Source organism: Coenobita brevimanus, chromosome 71 (genome assembly GCF_032717465.1).
Source record: "Coenobita brevimanus isolate Jiangsu-jjx chromosome 71, ASM3271746v2, whole genome shotgun sequence".
Classification (NCBI taxonomy): Eukaryota; Metazoa; Arthropoda; class Malacostraca; order Decapoda; family Coenobitidae; genus Coenobita; species Coenobita brevimanus.
Genome location: NC_137024.1, coordinates 4,604,987 through 4,625,266, shown reverse-complemented (window position 1 = coordinate 4,625,266; position 20,280 = coordinate 4,604,987). Strand labels below are relative to the sequence as shown.

The window sequence follows — 20,280 nt, the reverse complement described above, 5'->3', positions numbered from 1 at the left end:
TTAAATTTTTGTTTTTTACTCAGTCCGCGTGGATTTTATATAAAAAAAAAAATTTATATAATAAAACCTGAATAAAACCCATGTTTTACAAGCATTCACAGTATATATATTTTTTTCTGGTTATATTATTTTCATACATTTTAGTGTTTAGAAAATAATATGTACAGTACAACACTGAACTGTTACTTCCTTCAGTACTGTAATGCATATTGAAAGATACAGTACAAGGACGATGAAAACTAAGGTGAAGACATTCTATTGATACTTGTTAAAATACTATTAATAATTATGCTGTGCAGTATTAAAAATTTTTTGGAAGGTAACAATCAAGCAGGTGTTTATTTTTACGTAGAGTATAGTAGAGGATATACAGTGATATACTGAATGTTGCACAGCAATATGCATTATTGTTTTATCAGAGATTTATCTAACCATACTGTAAATATGTATGCTGAGGCATGTGCACAAGATGGTGAACCAGGGTAGCCTATAGAGGTATTCATGCTGTGCCATTTATAAACAAACATGCATAAATACTCCATTCAGGACAGTACAGTTAGGAAGTCTTTCTTGGACAGCTCCCAGTGGAGGGTCAGTAGTAAGTACTGTTCATCATGCCAAAGAAAGACAGATACAAACCTACAGAATGAAGGGAGTTTGATGAAATAAATTATGGGAAGTTAAACGAGAAGCAGAAGTGTATATATGGTAGTGAAAAAATGATTTATGAGGTAGAAAAGCTGAAAGAACGTCTGAATAGACGCACTTAGTTTGTCAAGAAAAGTCTTCACGATTGTATATAGCATTCCTTTCCTACCGACTCTATGACTGCTGCTCAAACTGATTCTTCCATCGAACGACAACGTGGTAGGGGGTCCTCAGAGTCGCTCGGGGCATCCAGACCCACAGATAAATTCTGCCACGGAAGCCAGCCAAGGGCAACTTAACACCACCGCTTCTGAAAGTTCTTCTCCCATGAAAGAGATGGAGGTCGCTGGGGTGGGCGTTATTGCTCCATCTACCTCTTCCTCCAACAATGCTACGGGACCCAGCTCTATTCTACCGGCTCCTAGAGCCAATCCAGCTTGCTCTGATAAAAACAGACCCGTCCTATTAAACAGCCTGTACGGCCTCCATCAAACGTTCTTCGTCCTGACGGGTCAAGTATCCCTCCCACTAAAGAGTTAAGGCAATCAGCTATGTCTTGTCCAGTAAACGTTCTCTGGAGTGAAACTGTAGGGGTTTTAGAGTTGATCGGGAGGAACTTCAACTGCACCTGTCTGAGTTCCACCCCTTCCGTGTTTGCTTTCAGAGAACTATGGCTGGAGGATGCTCTCGTACAGCTTTCCACTCACCACTAATTGTGGACTGTGGTTTTAGAGGTGGCTGTGCAATTCTGTGTCACACAGATATTCCATTCCCTTCTATCTCTGTCTGGTCGTCCCCACCCCTTCCCTACGGGCTGTGGCTGATCAGCTAGACCTGGAGAGGAGTTACATATTCTGTTGCCTTATTTATCTCCTACTATACCTGTCTCACGAGTCAGTCTGGACCATCTTATTTGTCAACTTCCTAGGCCATTTGTTCATCTAGGTGACCTAAATGGGCGTCGTGCTTTGTGGAGTGTTAGTCTCTGTAATTCCCGCGGGGATCTCTTGGCATCTTTGGTTGAGGATTTAGAGCTGGCTCTTCTGATTACGGGCGACCCGATGCATTTTCACGTACAAACTGATGCTGTGTCTGTTATTGATCGTACCTTGGCTTCCCCTCATTGTTCGTTGGACTTTTCGTGAGAGATTTTGCCTGACTCGCGTGGTAGTGATCATTGCCCTATTGTGGTTAAGGTATGCAACTTCGGCACCGGTAGAGCGTGTCCCTCGCTGGTGTCTGGGTAAGGCTGACTGGGCAGAGCCTGCAGAACGCTGTAGCCTTAACTGGAGTGTTCCTGACTTTCAGAGTGTTGATCCAGAGCAATATTTCACATCTACTGTAATTCAGGCTGGTCATTCTTCTATTCTTCGGGTGTACGCAATGTTTTGCAGACCTGTGCCTTGGTGGAATGAGGAGTGTGCTTTGGCTAGGAGTGTCTACAAAGCAGTTAGTGGGAGATATAGGAGGAATAAATATGTTATCTTTATATTTAATTTAGTGTAAGAAAGCTTGTGTCCGTTATCGGTGGGTTCTGAAAAACTTACGTCACACTTCGTGGAGAACCCATGTCTAGTGTGTCACTCCATCTACCGCTTTGCCACTGGTCTGGAAGAAGGTGAAGAAAATAACAGGCATGTATTCACCTTCTCCTCCCTCGGCACTTAAAATTCAGGGATCTTTTGTATCCAACGCTTTTGAGATAGCTTCACCCTGGCGGAGCACTTTTACAATGCATCTCAATCAGATTCCTCCAAGCCATTTAGCTGTCTCTGGTGTCAAAAGGAAAAGGTAGGTATTTCCTCTCTGTCTTGTGGAAGAGAACCTTACAATGCTTTCTTTCCCCTCCGTGAACTGCCTGCATCTCTTCATCAGTGTAGTGACTCTGCTCCTGGACCTGAGGACATTCCTTATTCTGTGATTTTGTTGTTTTATTAGATCTTTATAATAGAATATGGGATGAAGGTATAGCCTCCACTAATTGGAAGATGGGTATGGTCCTTCCGTTTCCTAAGGCAAATAAGGATCATTCTAATGTGTCTAAATATCGTTCCATCTGTTTGACATCTTGTGAGTGCAAACTGTTTGAGAAGATTATTAGCATGAGGATCGATTGGAATCAAGAGGAAAATGGTTTCTTCTCTCCGTCACAAAATGAGTTTTTTAGGACGCGATGTACTTCAGACAACTATTCAGACATGAGTTAGCAATCTGTGAGGCTTTTGCATTTAGACAACATCTTGTAGCTGTGTTATTTAACTTGGAAAAGGCATATGATACGACATGCCGTCATGGCATTCCCAGTCAGCTGCACAGTTTTGGATTGCATGGCCACCTGCCATTGTTTCTTAGTGACTTCTTGTCAAACCGCCGGTTTCAAGTCCATGTGGGCTCCTCACTTCCTGTCCCTCGAGTTCAGGAGGAAGGTATTCGTATGTTCACAGAGACACTGTCCCTCTGCTCGTATATACAGATCGTTCGAAGTCAGACACCGGTGTCAAGTTTCAGGTGATGTTCCCAAATTTAGTGAGGAGAGGACGTCTTCCTCTAGATTCCTCTATTTTCAATGCGGAAATTACTGCTGTCGTTTTAGCTCTTAAGCTGACTTCAACACACGAGGAGGCTTGTTTTATGGTTTTGAGTGATTATTAATGCGCCCTTATGACACTTAGTCTTTTAACTCAGCTCATCCCCTAGTTTTTGTCGCTCTCAAGTGGTTTTGCCTGTTTCAGAGCCATAGTAAACTAGTCCAGTTCTGTTGGTTTCCTACGCATGTAAGTGTCGAGGGCAATGAGAGGGCAGATACACTAGTTAAATCCGCATCTTCTCGACGACCCCCTGCCACCTACTCACCTCCAGCCTCCTGTACAACATCTTCCTCGAAGTCTGCGATCCGTACTTGTTGGCAGCGACAGTGGGATGCTGTTGCTCGTAGTAAATTAAAGGAGATTTTTCAGAGGGTGGTTGTACTGATGGTTTTCCCCTCAACGCCTTGGTGATTGCAGGATTTTCTCTAATGTAGTATGCAATTCAAACAGACTGAAGTTTGTAAGAGAGAAGTTTCATTTAACTCTGTTCTTTAATAACTGATATATGGATGTTATTCTGGGATCTCGGAGCAGTGAATTACCCTGTACGTAAAAGTAGGGGAGGGGAGTTGTATTTTTGTTACAGGACCCTTTTATTGAGTAGTTTTGTTTTTCGGCTAATAATTACCAGGTAAATCCAATAAAGATATTATGTTAAGCGTGTGGCATGATGCTCACCTCCTCAGTAAGGGTGTCGCCGTAGACGGAGTGGTCAAAGTCCCACTCTGTGCAGGGGTGTTCCTCCACGCTGCCATTGCCGCCCATCACCATGTACGAACACCTAACACAAGTAACGGTACACTTCACACAAGACCATTGGTTATTTGTACAGTAATGTATGGGATGAGTTCTAGCATAGTTTACCCTTTCATTAATTATACAGTTATGTTACCTAGGATAATGGTGAAAATAGTGAGTACACGTGTTTTAATAACTTGGCATTTTTTATGTCTGTTTTATCTGCTTAACTTAAAGTGCGTATTCACAATCCGTGTATACCAGTCCAGACTGGTCGGGACTGGATTCGTGGCAGTTTTGGCAAGGTTCTTTGAATTATTCCAGACCGGTTCAAAGTAATCCTGATTCTAGAGCTGAAAAGCACTGTGTTGTAGCACCAAACTCAAAAGGAGAGTAGGGAGCGTCTAGTGGCCAAGGGTAAACAGAGGATAGCAAAAAATGACTGCGGTAATATATATATATATATATATATATATATATATATATATTGAGAATGTGATGCTACATACGCATATTGAAAAGGTGAACCACTTTTATTTAAAATGAAAGTACTCAGTTCACTCATGCACTAACCAGTGAAGTAATTATTTTTTTGGAAAAAAAAAAATCCACTCAGTGAGTCCATATCGACGACAATTTAACAGTTCCTAAAGGATGACTACTGTAACCTTTGCTTGAGGTAAATTACATATTGGTTTTCACTAATGGGGTAAGTTCATTATAATTTATGGTATAATAAAAACCCTATTTATTATGACTGATGTGAAATGACTAAAAAATTTTTACATCTTTTCTTCCTTAAGATGTTGAAGCAATTGCACGCTTGACTTTAATTAATTATACTGAACTATTTTCTTCCTTTATGTTTGCGTAACATAGCTTTTTTTTTTTTTCTGGCTGCTCCTACTTGACCCTCTAGTTCAAGGGTCGGGGAACTTTGAAGGATATTACTCCAACATTTGTTTAAGTAAAATGAAATTCCCCCAGACAAAAAAAAAAAAAAAAAAAAAAAGCCACGTCTGTGTACACGTGTCAACAGTGCGGCGGCTAAACAACAAATATCATGATATACAACATATGGTTTTACATCTTGTTCACAAAAACTTACATCATTTATGTTAAAAATCAGTAATATACCACATGCATTACCTCTTATACTGCTCGCATTACCTCTTATACCGCACACACCACAAAGCCAGCCAGGAGACAGGACGTGTGTGCTGGGCAATCCCCAGGTCCTGTCCTCCCCACTTACTATTTTTTAACTAGCCCATACCCCACTGACCGGGCTAATGTATGGCCCGGCCTGCACTATATGTGCAGGAAATCTTTGAACGAACGAACGATCTTATACCGCACTCATTACCTCTTATACCGCACGCATTATCCCCCAAAATTTTTAGATTGACCCCATTTGAGGTAACTGACCCCTGTTCCCCGATCCCTGCTCTAGTCCGTTGGAGTAGCTTTCAGGACGGAACCAGTCTCGATCCATTCACTTGGTAACCTATGAGGCACGGACAGTTTAGAGTGGTCACTATTGGTCCGAGGTGGTTTGCAATAATTTGCCTTTAATTAGAGTTGTTATATTTGTTTTTACACTGAACTATATCGTTTGCCTTTTGTTTCTTTTTAAATACTGAACTATAACATTTTACATTTTTACAGAAGAATATAATTATAGACTCTTCGAGACAGTGTACTTGTTTATTGCAGCCCTCTACCTAGGCAAATGATGAGACTATACTTTAACATTTATTCCTAGGAGTTTTTATTCATAAACCTTAGTAGAAAAAGTAATGCAATAACTGAAAGAATGAAGCCAAAATTTACGTTAGGTAGAAAAGATTGTTTTTGAATAACGGAAGAAAATAATTCCTATTTCTGTTTAAAGAAAGGGTGAATTCGTTTGCCTCATGAGTCGCCAGAAAACTAATTTTGTATTCCACTATAACCTATCAGTGTCTGTGAGGGGATTGTGACATGATTTTAATATATAATTCTATTGATTGCCAGACGCCTTAATCCCGTAAGCGGTGGCCACAAACAAATCACCTCCATGTCGCCCTGTCCCTCGCCATTTCACTGCCCTGCTCCCAGCTCACACCCCCGTCTCTCATATACCTCTCCACTCCATCCCTCTATCTCATCCTTGGCCTCCCCCCGTCCACCTCACTCATATAATAATAATAATAATAAAAATAATAATAATAATAATAATAATAATAACAAAGATCCATAGAGATGTGTAATGCAGGTGTCTCAGAAGTGATGAGTTACCTAAACCTATAAATCCGCCATTTGTATGATTTTTTTTTTTCCAGGAAAGACAAGGAAGGTGCAGGATCTTCCCATGTCTCTTGTCCTCTCCAGAAAAAAAAAAAAAAATCTCATAATCGAAAATATTTTTGTTTCTGAGTCCCTCCCCAACATATTTTTTTTTTTTTTGATGGGGGATTCAATTGGCAATGGTGGTTTTATTTGAAATCGAAAATAATTGCTACCATGAACTCCAGTCTGATAAGCATTACGTCGAAATTAACAGATCCTGAATTTGGCACCTATGCAATTTTTTTAAGCTTTTTGCATTTTTCTAGCCTTTTTTTTTTTTTTTTTTCGTTTTTGCATTGAGAAAGTAGCTGTTCCTCAATTTAACCAATAGCCTAGATTAAACTTCCTGCGGCTGGGAAATTATACTTACTGTTCCTGGATGTGTGTATCGTTGTCTTGCGGGATGACGGTGGCATTGGGCGGGGGTCGGCAGGTGTGAGGGACCGCTGGGGTGATGAAGGCGCCGGGTAGGATTTGGGATGGAACCTGCATCATCCCTGTCCGGTTTTAAAAATGATTCAGGTATAATGCACATAGGAATTAATTACACACACACACTCTCTCTCTCTCTCTCTCTCTCTCTCTCTCTCTCTCTCTCTCTCTCTCTCTCTCTCTCTCTCTCTCTCTGCATGGTTCCTATATGGTTCAGGATGACTTCAGATATCATGACATATGAATCAACACAAGATTTTCAATGGTCCCTGTCATTCAAAAGGACTGTGGATTCAAAACTTAATAACCAACGAATCTGCATGTTTCTGTGACCAAAAGTACCTCATAACAAAAAACAATAAACTCTACTTGCACAGAAATACCTTACAATCAAATGGTTCCTTTAGAGTTCAAAAGAAATTCAGGGAACACAGAAATGATGATGACAGTTCACATATTCACGAATGTCAAAGATTCTTGTGTGGCTTAGAAGAGGGATTCTGCAGACAAAACTCTCTCTCTCTCTCTCTCTCTCTCTCTCTCTCTCTCTCTCTCTCTCTCTCTCTCTCTCTCTCTCTCTCTCTCTCATGAAGTAGCCTATAACTCCTTAAAACCACGGGGCATCACTTTCATGATGCTTGGGCGCAATGGATCATATCTCTCTCTCTCTCTCTCTCTCTCTCTCTCTCTCTCTCTCATGAAGTAGCCTATAACTCCTTAAAACCACGGGGCATCACTTTCATGATGCTTGGGCGCAATGGATCATACTGCGGGGCATCACTTTTGTGATTCTGTGTTATTTTGAATTCTCACGGGCTTACAAGTGGTGGCTTGTATCATCTATCAGTACTGCCATTGTCCAACAATAGTCAGCACTCCTAATGCCATCTGTACTCCCATCCACTGTTGACAATTTAGCCATTTTTCCCAGTTCTTGACTCCCCTCCCTACCTCCCCTCCATTACCCTCTCCTCTTGCCTGCCTGGCCGTGCTGCGCTAATCAAATCTTCCCCAGAATTTTCCACTGATTTCATCCATTGAAATAAGCCCTATGCCCTATTCTCATACAAAATAATATATACAAAAAAAACAATAAGGTAAGTGATAGTGCCATACACCCGGAATTGGCTTAATATCACCTGACAACACCTCACGTGCACCCGTTCGTTAATTTTCCCAGGTAATTTCCCCTTGAAATATGCCGTATAATCTATTCTTGTAATAAAAATATATATAAGAAAGGAAGGGAGAAGCCTAAGTGATATTTACATTCACCTGGAACTACCTAATTTTTTATGTATTGTCGAGATTTCCTACCAATCATTTCATAACATGTAAATTAACAGCTGTCGCCCTATTGACATTGTCAACCCTTGCCTGCCCATATACGCCGCATCATTCAGTTCCTTGTCGTCCACTGAGGTGAAATTATGTCGCACTTGGGCCCCGCCATTTCTACTGCTTCTGCGCCGATTGCAAAGGGCCCTGTGACCTCTACCCATAGAAAAACTCGTGTGGGAAGCAGTAAAGGACTAAGTGACAGCAGTGGAACGTGAGCTAGCAGAATTATCAATGATAATGATGGATAGTGACTCTAATCCTTCGGGTGAATCATGTGATGAGCCTGGGGAGGAAATCGTGACAGAAACTCCTAGTATGAGGGCTTCAGTGTCCCACGTTATCCCTAGCTCCAAGGGAAAGGAGCCCTTAGTGCAGCAAGGGAAGGAATTTGGAAAGGGAGTGAAAAGGCGGCGGGTTAGCCCCAGAACAATGGCCTCGCATGACCCAGCCCGCCATGAGTCCCGAGGTGAATCACCTCCCCGCTCCCCCAGCCCCACTTCACTAATTTCTTCCTCATCTTCAGCGGAATTTTCTCCTGAGTCTTCGTCGTCGGAGTCTCCCCCAGCACCTACAGTGAAGGCAGGCTATAGGGGAAGAGGTAAATCCCTGACACATGAAAGTACAGTAGCAAGTGGAGTAAGGGCTGCTAGTGCTACACGGCAACCTAGGGTCAGTGAGAGTGACCTTGAAACAGCCCAGTCTGCCTCACAGCCACCCTTTACCCTCACCCACCCTACACCGCCGTGACAGGGAATCCTGGACGCCTTCGTGTGGACGGAAGGTTCCGATTTCGTCCCTGAACATCTTCATTTCAACGAGAGTTCCTCAGGGATACAGCCTGCCTTCACTCTTGACGAGGATGCTGAGTGTGTGGACTTCCTTTTGGCCTTCCTCGATGACGAAATCATGCAGCACATATGTGATGAGACAAACAGGTACGAGTCACAACGTGCTGCAAGTGGTGCAGGTGTAGTGAAGATGCAACAGTGGGCCATACTGGCAGTGCAAGAGCTGTATGTGTTCTTTGCCCTCATGCTTCTCATGCCACATTCAAAGAAGCATGAGTTGGAAGAATACTGGTCCATGGACCCCTTACTACCCTCACCCACCTTCAATAAGTACATGGCCAGAGATTGCTTCCGAAACATCATGGGAAACCTGCACTTCGCCAATAACGATGTACCCTTCCCAGACCGACCCATTCTGGAAGATCCGGAAGATTCTGAGCAGAATGAAGGATAAGTTTATGACATTCTTCCACCCCTTTCAGAAGGTTGTCATAGACGAATCCTTGGTTCTGTTCAGAGGACATCTTAGGTTTGTACAGTACATTCCAAGCAAACGCCATCGCTTTGGAATAATGTTCTTTGTACTGTGCGACTGTAAGACGGGGTACATCCTTGACTTCGTCATCTATTCAGCCAGCATTGTCGATCTGAACAAAACACACCCCTTTGGCTTCTCAGGCTGTGTAGTGAATGTGCTGCTTGAAAGATATTTTGGTGGGAATCATGTGCTGTATACACAACTACTATACAGCACCGAAACTTGCTAAATACCTTTCAGAGCACGGCATCGGCTCCTGCGGCACTGTGAAGAGCAATCGTGTCAATTTCCCCAAGTTCCCCAAGGCAGGAAACTCGCAGCGAGGAGACATACACCTACGCAAGTCTGAGAAGATGCTGGCAATACAGTGGCATGACAAGAGGGTCGTGCACATGCTCACCACCGTACACAAGGGGGAACTGAAAGACAGTGGGAAGGTCGACCGTAGGACAGGCGAACCTGTGAAGAAACCTGATGCTGTCATCGACTATAATATCAACATGCAGCTGGTGGACAAGTCCGACATGATGATTGGAGATATTGACTGCCTCAGGAAGAATACTAGGTGGTACAGGAAAGTTTTTCTGCATCTCATTGACATGACGATGCTGAACGCCTTCATCATGTACAAGATGAAGGTAAAGCCACCCAAGTCCTTCTCCCTGAGGTTGTTCGCCAGGACTTGTGTTCAGCAGCTGCTTAAGAGATATGGTAGGGTGACAGCAGCAGCTTCAAGGCGCCATGCTGTAAGACATCCCGACAGACTTGAGCAGAGGGCGTACATGGATCGGCACAGACTTGTGCAAATGCCTGCCACAGCCAAAAGGAAGGCTGCGATCCACAGGTGCCAGGTGTGTGCTCATACCACCCGTCGCACACCTGAGCACAAATGCACCTCTTGGCAGTGCGCTGAGTGCCAGGTTCCCCACTGCGTTACCTGCTTTTTTGATTACCACAGCCTGAAGCAGTTCTAAAAGTGCAAGTAGAAAATGTAAATAATGTGTAAATAATGTGTAATGTGTAAAAAATGTGTAAATAGCAAGTGAAAGCAATGGATGTAAATATGATGGAACAGTGTTATATAGTTTTAGAAGTTACTGCAAGTGACAGTGCATAACATAGTGTAGGTAAAATAGAAGTGTAAATATTGAAAATACAATAGAAAATGTAAATAATTAGTAATATTAGAATATGAGTACAAATACTTGAAGTTATGACAGTGAAAGTGAAACCTTGGCTCTCTACGCATTTTACTGAAAGAGAAATTGAATGCCTGCAGTGACAATAAACTACTATTGCTGAAGGAAACTTATGGATAAAGACTGCAGATATATATAAGTGTTATATAGTAATAGGAATATAAAGTGTGAGTGTTTTTATGAATAATAAATTACAGAATACCAGCGGGGAACGAGCGCAAATGGGAAGCTCGAATGCGCTCGTAAATTTCATTGCTTTCACATTTTATTTTTGGGAATATGGATTCCAAACTATTTAAAAATCATAGAATAGTGTTTCTAGTGATAATATCAGGCTGTGGTAATCGTATTACGGGGTGTCAGGAAGTGTAAAGTGGAGACTTCGTTACCCAACTTCAGAAGTCTCCACAAGTCCTACGGTACTCGACGAAGGCTCAACAAACATCCCAGGAGATAGCTGAAGGTATGTGCCATAGGCATGTATGATTATAATATTCTAGGACTTATAACTGATTTTTGGCAAATATTTTTACAAAGTCTGTCGGAGCGCGAATATCCTCGCGGGACACGCAAGGAGCACAAAAACAACCCTGCGGTGTAAGGGATAATAAGGGAGAGAGGTCGTTTGGCTATGATTCCCCCCTCCCCCTTTACATTTTCCTTCACTTAAATGAACCAAGGAAATCGGCTTAAACGGAATGTGAGACTGACCATCTGTGACGCAGGCCTTGGTCCAATCAACTTCTTCCTTACTTTTAAATGATTGCTAAAATAACATAATCAACCTTTATATCATTATTATTAGATCGTGAAAATAAAACATTGTGAAATATAACTTACATAGTTCAGTTAATAATTGCAGTAAAAATAAAAAGCATCTTAAATAATATACTTGAACGAAAAATGAAAATGGTGTCACCGAAGTGTCAGAGATTTAAAGGAATTGTTCGAATGCTGACCTTGACTTGGACTGTTAAAATACTTTGTTGTCTCATATCTCTATCTTCCTACGAAAATTCATTGTTAATAAGTAAATAACGGATTTCTTATTGCTTTTGACGATTGTATTGTCGACAAACTCAGTATCACATCTGATAATAAAAAGAGTATCAGTTTTAGCAACAACGAAATCGAACAAACACCTCCAGCCAATCAGAATCTTGGCAGGAACAGTGTTGCCATACATGCCTGGCCAGATTAATTGGTATGAGGTATAGCGCCTGAGAAATAGAAGTGAAATGGATTCCAGAGTTTTATCTGAGTGCTGTGTGTTACAAAACTCTTATTTATATTTGAGTATTCTGTGGCAAATATACAGCATTTTTAGTTCTACGTTATTCCTAGAGCTTTGGGCAGTGGGGTGGTATGACAGTGAGTCGGTATGGTCTTAAGGTGGAATGCTTGTGAGGCGGAGTGACACGCACCCCACAACATTTGTATTAGCACAACCTACAATTACTGTTTCAGCTAGTGTTTTTTTTTTTTTTAATCTAAGTTTATTGGTCCCTGTACGCGCGAGTGTAAGTCTTCCAGTCTTCCATATGGACGACAATTTCCAGAAAAACAAACACAGAGGTTAAGGAAATCAAAGCCAAAACTGACAGCACGCACGTCAGGTTTGAAATATTCTTAGTGTACACTGAATTTTCAATGTCGCCGAAATTCGAGGTAGTTCTGTATTAAATGAATGACTGCCAGCATTGTGCATCATTCCTTTATAGACGGTAAGTTTAAATGTTTGAAAATGAAATGCCCGAATGGTTAAAAAAAAAAAAAAAAAAAAAAATACTTCCCGCCCTCGCGCTCCCTTTGATCGTCAGTATTGCATCACCCTCCTAACCAATGCCTCTCCCTGCCCTCTCATCCCCTTTCATCTGCACTCCATCACCCTCCTAACAAATTCCGCTCCTGCCCTCTCACTCCTTTGATCTGCACTCCATCCCCCTTCTAACCAAGGTCACCCCTTGCTATCTCACTCCCTCTGATTCCCCGTTCTCCGTCATCCCTCTTAACCAATGCCACCTCTGACCCTTCTACTTCAATGATCCTTCGTGGTCCAGTAATGCAAAGCGTTGGACATTATTGCAGCAAGGGATCATATATTTGGCTTGAAATGGGCTCTGAGACGTTGCACAGGCGATGTAGGTTATCGGATACTATCTGTCTATCTATCTGTTGCCAGACGCCATCAATCCCGTAAGGGGTGGCCATTTGACTTTGAGTTATTTGTTTTAGGGAGAGGGGCGCTAACCCTCCACCAACCCACTTGTTGACAGGTAGGGAGCACGTATAGTTTGGTTTTATGGTTACCACCCAGCGTTGTAAATGGTTTCTTGGCCTACAGGAAACCATTTGGCTTATCACTCAATGTAAAGCAACCTGTAAAGGAAAGAAAAGCAATAAGAAGTGACAGGAAAGATGGGAGAAATAGGAAGAGAGGGAAGGCACAGGAAAAGAATGATAAAGGCTAAGGAAGAAGTAGGCAGCATTACATCAAGTGAGTGGATGATGATCGCCACCACCTACCACAAGGATGCGAGTTGTAAAAATACAGTAATATGTTAATTTTCATTATTTTTTATGGATGAGGGGAGGAGAAATACCGATTTTCACATGGCATGATGACAGAACATGAAGAAAAGTAGATCTGATTCAGTATAGAAAGGAGATTTTATTTGCATCTCCATAACTGTTCTTCGAGTTTAGTGTACTTGTTCCTGCCCTAAATAATAGTCATGAATTCATACCATTCTCATACATATCTTCTTTTAGTTCTATTTTCCAGTGACTATGATGCTTACCTCTGCTTGCCAGATTGAGGTGTCATTATTGAGCACTTTTATTTTCAGTTTCTTCTCTGTACTTATCCTTTCAGATTTTGGTTGTCCTTACGTACACATAGCATTAACTTGGCCCAATCTATGCTTTGACATTCATATTGGTCTAATTAATACTGATATCACTGGGTTATTGCCGTCATCTCATACCAAATATATACCTAACATAAGACAGTTTACTCGGAACTCTCTTATACCTATGATGTTGACGTGCCTATTTCAGCTCCAAGTGCTCAATTTCGGGCGTAATTTGGTTCTCAGAAAAGCCTCCTGTTATTTATATTGTTACCTGTAAATTACTTACATTACCTTTAGTAAGGAACGTAGCTTCTGTTATTTGTGGTACACGTGGAAGGGTCACAGAAAAAATGCTTCTCTACTGCAACTCCTTGATGTTATGGACTATCTGGTTAACATAGATTTACTTTTTTTTATATGGTGTCTTACGCAGTCCTCTTTATTTTAAAATGTTTCTCAAAGATATATTTTACGCTCAGTTTAATACCACTGATATCTACTGGCTTTTGTTATTATCTGAGCACCTGATTCTTCACCTGTTCCAGTTTACCGTCATGTTCTTTATTTGTTTTTAAGCTTTTCAATAACAGTGCCGTCATCAACACAGAATAGGCTGTTATCTTGACCACCGAGTTTTCAAAGCCTGTGTTACTGATGCTTAGATATTCAGTGATAATATGAAAAAGGAAAGAACCGTAGACCTGTTACAACCCTGCCTGATTTTGATTTTGGTTATTTCTTCAGGCTTCAAATATTTTTCTTGCATTACTTTTATTTTATTCGTATTATTATTATTATTATTATTATTATTATTATTATTATTATTATTATTTGTTGTTGTTGTTGTTGTTGTTATTAGTAGTAGTTTTATGAGTGAATATTATATTGCGTCGGAGCTTTACTCATAGCATCTCCTTTTATACTACCAGAAATTTGCTAAAATGTATAGTGGCTGTTTTGTTTGTAGCTTTCATTAATACAGTATAGTAAGAGAAAAATAATATGTCCTATTCTTCTCCTTGGTGTGAAACTGTTTAGCACAATATTTGGTTCCCGCCATTTCTGTGTAGATGTATACCTCCATTTTATCCTAAATTGGGGTGTGTTTCTTTTGTTTTCGGTATTAACTCTGAGTCTGAGATTTTCCAGTTCGCATATATATATTTTTGGTTTTACTTGCCATGGTTGGTAGGAGCGCCCACCATCCAGTCACTCAATGAAGTGATGCTCACGAATGCCTGCCCTTTCCTCTCGTCCTTCTTTCCATCCTTCCTCTTCTGTCTTGCTTTTCTGCAGTCTTTCCTCTTGCTTCTGCCTGTGGGTGACTCTACACTAAGTGACAAGCCAGATGATTTCCTGTACACTAGGAAACCATTTACTACGTGGGGTGGTAACCATATAACCAAATTATGGCGCCTGGTGGTTTAGTGGGCAATTAAGGTGCTCCAATCGGATTGAGCAGATGCAGGTTTATATCCAAGGGATGGTTGGGGTTATTGCTCACATAATGCTACTCAGAGATGAGTGAGACTGGTCACTCTCATCTTAAATGGCAGTCACTGGGCGCCACAGAAAATTGGTAGGAATTCAAACACTGGCAGGAAACACAAAGTAGCTATTGCCGTCATCTGAGTAGCCCCAAACATCTGTTTTATGACGGTCATAGCCGCCATCCGAGCTGCAGGAGTTAACCCCTCCACTCCTATGTCATGTTTTTCATCTGCCACCTAATATTTTTTTTATTTTTCAGCACTTAACTGCAGTAGCGAGCTTTAAATGAGGCTGTATCCACCCTCTCTAGTTCGATATGTCTCCTATAAAACTAGGAAAAATCATCTGCTGTTAGTAAAAGCAAATGAAAAATATCATAAATATGTAGGTTAAAAACACATTTCAGTAGAAACAATTTGCTGCAATTTTTTTGTTAGGCTACCGGAAATACAATTACTGAGCTTTTTGTCTACTACTTGGAATGTCTCACTGTTGTATCTTCATAAATTCACAAAACAGCTTTCATTTATTTTAATCCTGTCGAGTCATCTCAGAGAGCTCAGTTTCTGGGACAATCACATAATGGCTTCAGACTCACGTTGACTTGTGTTTTCCCTGTCATCATACGTGTGACAACGCTTGTACATCTTGTAACAACTTTTTCACAGTTTTGCTGGTAAGTTTTGCTGTATGTGTATCTAATGATAAAATTATTTAGTGTATGAGGTGACAATGATAGGACATTTATAAGGCTACATTATTTTTACATTTTCACAAACGTAGATTGGGAAAAATAGTGATGTTTGTATACATTTTAGAAACATACCAGGGAAAAGGGCAGGTGGGCTTCATCCAGACATGCATCAGACAGGAATTATTAAGTTCACCAAAGTAAGCAATATTACAGTTGTATGTCGGGAGGGGGGGAGAGGCAACACTCCCAAGAGCTTATATTATTTATGTACAGTGCGTTTGGGGGTGATGCGCTACCCTTTGATATGTGATGGTTCCAGCTTTTTGGTAGGGGAGACTGTTTCACTCCCTTGCCCGTGTTTCCCAGTCTTGCCACTCATCCTCGGTCACCTACAAACACTCAGAGAGACAATGTGCTTTTGTCTGTTAAGTTATTGATGTTAAGAAGGACAATGAAGTAAGAAATGCATGAACAGATAGTAAAGTAAGTGTATTATACAAATTTGTGATAGTTTTGTAAGCATTCTGGTAATTGTCAAGGTAATTTCTTTACAAAAAATGGGAGAAATAATGACAATACATAAATAATTGCGTATAATATATTCACGTTTCACTGGAATTAGTAGTTTTTTAAAATATTCATCAACAGTATTAGTAGTACTAAAATAATTATTGTGCATTAAGCAGTCTTAGTTATTTAACGAAATTAACGGATAGTGCTTGACTTAGCTATTTCAGCTAACTTGAGGGAATTACTGAGCAAGCTGTAAATGCCAGGAAAATGCCACAACAAGGTAAGTGTGTATTTGCATATTTTGTTCAGTGTGAAGTGTTCTGTCATATAATAAGCTGACAGACTTAAAATCTCATCGTGTTGTAGGAAATGCAGCTCTCAAAAAATCCCTGACACTGAGGGGTTAAACGAAGCTGTACTCAAGGGGGCACATTGGCAAAGAGGATGAAGAGATGCCTGAGCTGAGTAAAATGGTCTGGAGGTTACGCAGATACACTGACATTAAGGTATCGTCGAAGTGAAATGGTTATGGACTCACAGTAAGACATAACGATGAGGGTGTAGAAGTTCCATTTGCCGGTGCCCAGACGAGAGAGGATGTCGTCAAACTTGTTGCTCGTCATCTTGTTCTTGTGATGACCACCTGAAAAAAAAAAAAAAAAAGCACAGGTGATAGATCTTATTCCTCTCTCTCTCTCTCTCTCTCTCTCTCTCTCTCTCTCTCTCTCTCTCTCTCTCCACGTGTGTACTCTAGTCACACACATAACCCGGCAAGTCAGTGCCTTTTGATGCTCCATTCATCTTCACTCAAGGTCTTATCCTGTCACCCGTGTGTTCCCAGTACCACTCTATTAAAGCCATGTTTAGTAATTTTCTGATTGCTCCTAAGTAATTTATTCCATGAGGTAACAAGAAAAAGACGATGATGATGAGGTGGAGGAGGAGGAAACGTAATACTTTGATAGATATACCATTTCCTTCATCGTATCATTCGTAACAGGTCTTCTGATGTAAACACAGACTAAACATACCCACCTCTTGCTCACATAATTACGAAAGTGAACTATATACGCGATCCTGATAGATAGGTTGGTTTACAAAATCTTATTCACAATTTGGTAGATACATCAGTTCTCAGAAAACTTTTGATCTCAATCAATGTAAAAGAGAAAGTTGAATAGTACGATGGTTTCTGGTCTCTCTGTGCTAGCCTGTTTGTAAGTTAGTATCATGATGTTATAGCCAAGTAGGAGGGCAAATCAAGTAAGGCGCTTGTGTGTGGTTGTGAAGAGGAAATAGAGATTGTTTAGATAGTGATGCCTAGTGGCCTCGTAGTTAAAACATCCCAGTCGGAGTGACGGCTTTGCATAGGTTCGAACTCCAAGAAGTGACTGGTGTTTTGCGGCTCATGGAAGATAGACTGGTCATTACCCTTAAATATACTGGATTGCGATAGCCCTGACCCACTACACCTCGAGGGGGGAGGGGGATAAGATGGAATTGCCTGCTACCGTTCCTTTAGACACTCACATATCGGGGAACGAGGTGTGGGAGAGCGTAATAATCACATTAGTTTGGCTGTGAAATACGTGGTAGCTGTTTGAGTGAGGACAGAATTACAGTACCAACCAGTAGTCTTAGGCACAACTTAATATTGACTCAGTTTTAGTCATGTATGGTAGGTGTCTGGGTGATCGTAAATGTATAAAATTCGAAGTGGCATTTGAGGCCGCCACCATCCTTTCTTTCGTGATTCATTCTGCACATCACACATCAGGATCCTCTTGTACGTTACTGATGGAAACTTGTGTCGATGCGGAAACTAATAACAATAATACTAGAGAAAGATGAGGTGTAATACGCAAACTAAATCGATGAGGAAGAGGTGTTACGAGGCTTCTGTGTTACTTACAATAAGGCAATGAAGCTCAAGGTGGTTCGTCAACATGGAGCCAAGGCCAGTGATGTATTTTGTCTGTCAGGCGAGGGTCGGCCTTGAAAATTTCGCAACGCTTCTTCCTTAGCGATTTAATATCCGCGCACACTTTGTGTGTGTGTGTGTGTGTGTGTGTGTGTGTGTGTGTGTGTGCTTTTTATACACTTGTTTCATATAGACAGCTTGCTTCAGTTACATAAAAGAGGATTGTTTGTGTGTAATGTTTAAAATGAATCGGTGAGGAAAAGGCGTTAGGAAAATCATCTAGTACAACCTCAAGGCATAACTGGTGTCCTTGGCCCGTATTCTCGCCAGTTAAGGATGCTCCCTAACACCTTTTCCTTAGCGATTTATTTTCCACACGAATTAATATCCCTTAGTTTGCTTCTTATGTCTTTGCAGTATCGACATAGAGTTGATGAATAACACACAAGAATACAGTAACGGGGCTGAATCAGGAATAAATCGGTAAAAAAGAGGTGTTACTAAGCTTCCTAGCCTTACCAGAATAACGTCCCTTGTTTGTTGCATTGATCACACTGAGGTAACGAGCCATCATGAATGCCACGTCACGATTACATCCTCGTTAGTGTCAACCCAGAATCCATTACATTCCTATATGTTTTTGCGCTGACACGGGGCTCTGTGGCTGGTCTGTGTTCATCTGATTTATCTGTAACTCGTACAACTCTAATACTCTCTTCTGGATGCCTGAAATTCGGTGAGGCTTAGGTGTGAAGTAGAGCTGAGTCTTCTTGGTTACTACTCAGATTTATCCTCCACTCTGACTACCCCTGGACATCAACGCAACTGATTTTAACCCATTGACTCTTACTGGATTTTTTTTCTTCCTTCACATGATTTCATTCACCTTAAGGAAGATCTTATAGTGTAAAGATTAATGAAGGCTGTTCCTCTCCAGTCGAAGTCTGTCGTGGGTAAAATAAAATGATCAGGAGATAACAAGAAACAGTATATCCCTCACCGAATGGAAGAAGGTAACATTTTGAGTCTGAGAACGTTTTTATTTCAATTTATATTTGCTACATCCAAATGATATTTAAACTTATGAGATTCCCTTCGAAATCAAAACCCTTGAACCCGGGGATCCCACTAACCATTCACTTGATGTAATGTTGCCTTCATGTGACTCTCCACTGAGTGACAAGCCAAACTGTTTACTGCAGCCATTTACTACGCTGGGTGGTAAACATATAGAAGTGTCGCCTCGTGGTGTAGTGGGTTAAGGCTCCAACTGGACGGGACTCTCTACTCGGGGCGAATGTTGTTGGCCACCCTCGCCTCAAATGAACTTAACCTAGCCCCGGGTACCTACGCTCCTGATGGGGCAGAAGAAGGATTGGATGATGATGATGATGATGATGATGATGATGATGACGATGATGACTGTTTTTTCTATACGATGTTCTTCATCCAAAGGCCTATTGAATTCAAAGGCATCTAATCTGGGACGTCTTTTTTTTCTATTATTGTTAAATCCAAATAATACTAGAAAGCGCTCAGAGAGTACAAACCTCCGCCAGTGCCAGTGCCAATTAAAAGGATTCGGATCCGGATCCGAATCCGGATCCGCCACTTTAATCAATTCTTTCTTGGTCCGTGGTCCACCTTTCCACAATTTTTCATTGAAATTCATTGAGAACTTTTGGAGATATTGTGCGGGATACTCCGGATCCGGTTCCGGACGGCCTAAAGGCCATGGCCCGCCTTTCCACAAAATTTCATCAATATCCGTTCATGACTTTTCGTAATCCTGATAACAGACTAACAGACCAACGCGGGATAAAACATAACCTCCTTGGCGGAGGTAACAATTCAACTTACGAAAGACTTCTCAAATTTAGATGTCATAATGGAGGCTATATCAGACTCCTCAGGGTCGTACAGCCTCTATTAAAGCTGAATAACTGAGTACGTAGATATAGCGAGGGTATTTATGAAGGACGTCTTCGGGGTAAAGGGGTTAAAGGCTCACATTACTCATCCACATGGTAATTATTTGGCTCTAACATTGTGTGATTAAAATGGCGAGGTATTTTCGATCAGGTCGCGATATCCTAAACTCATTTTACTCTGATTTAGTCATACCATCTCTTCATCTTGATTGCCGAGTTATAACAATAGAGTAACGCTAGAAGATGGTGCTAGTCAAGAAGTGCAGTGTGAA

At 41.1% G+C, this 20,280-nt stretch overlaps 1 protein-coding gene across 1 annotated transcript in view; it reads right to left on the bottom strand.

Moving 5' to 3' along the window:
• LOC145406634 (organic anion transporter 3-like) overlaps positions 1–18,648 on the bottom strand; it is a 79,712-nt gene extending 61,064 nt beyond the window's left edge. The window contains exons 1-4 of the mRNA XM_080277711.1: positions 18,597–18,648; positions 16,695–16,799; positions 6,676–6,802; positions 3,915–4,017 (exon numbers count right to left, since the gene is read on the bottom strand). Of these exons, the coding sequence (XP_080133837.1) occupies positions 3,915–4,017; positions 6,676–6,802; positions 16,695–16,799; positions 18,597–18,648 (387 nt within the window). The remainder of the gene's footprint in view (positions 1–3,914; positions 4,018–6,675; positions 6,803–16,694; positions 16,800–18,596) is intronic.
• Between the last annotated feature and the right edge of the window lie 1,632 nt (positions 18,649–20,280).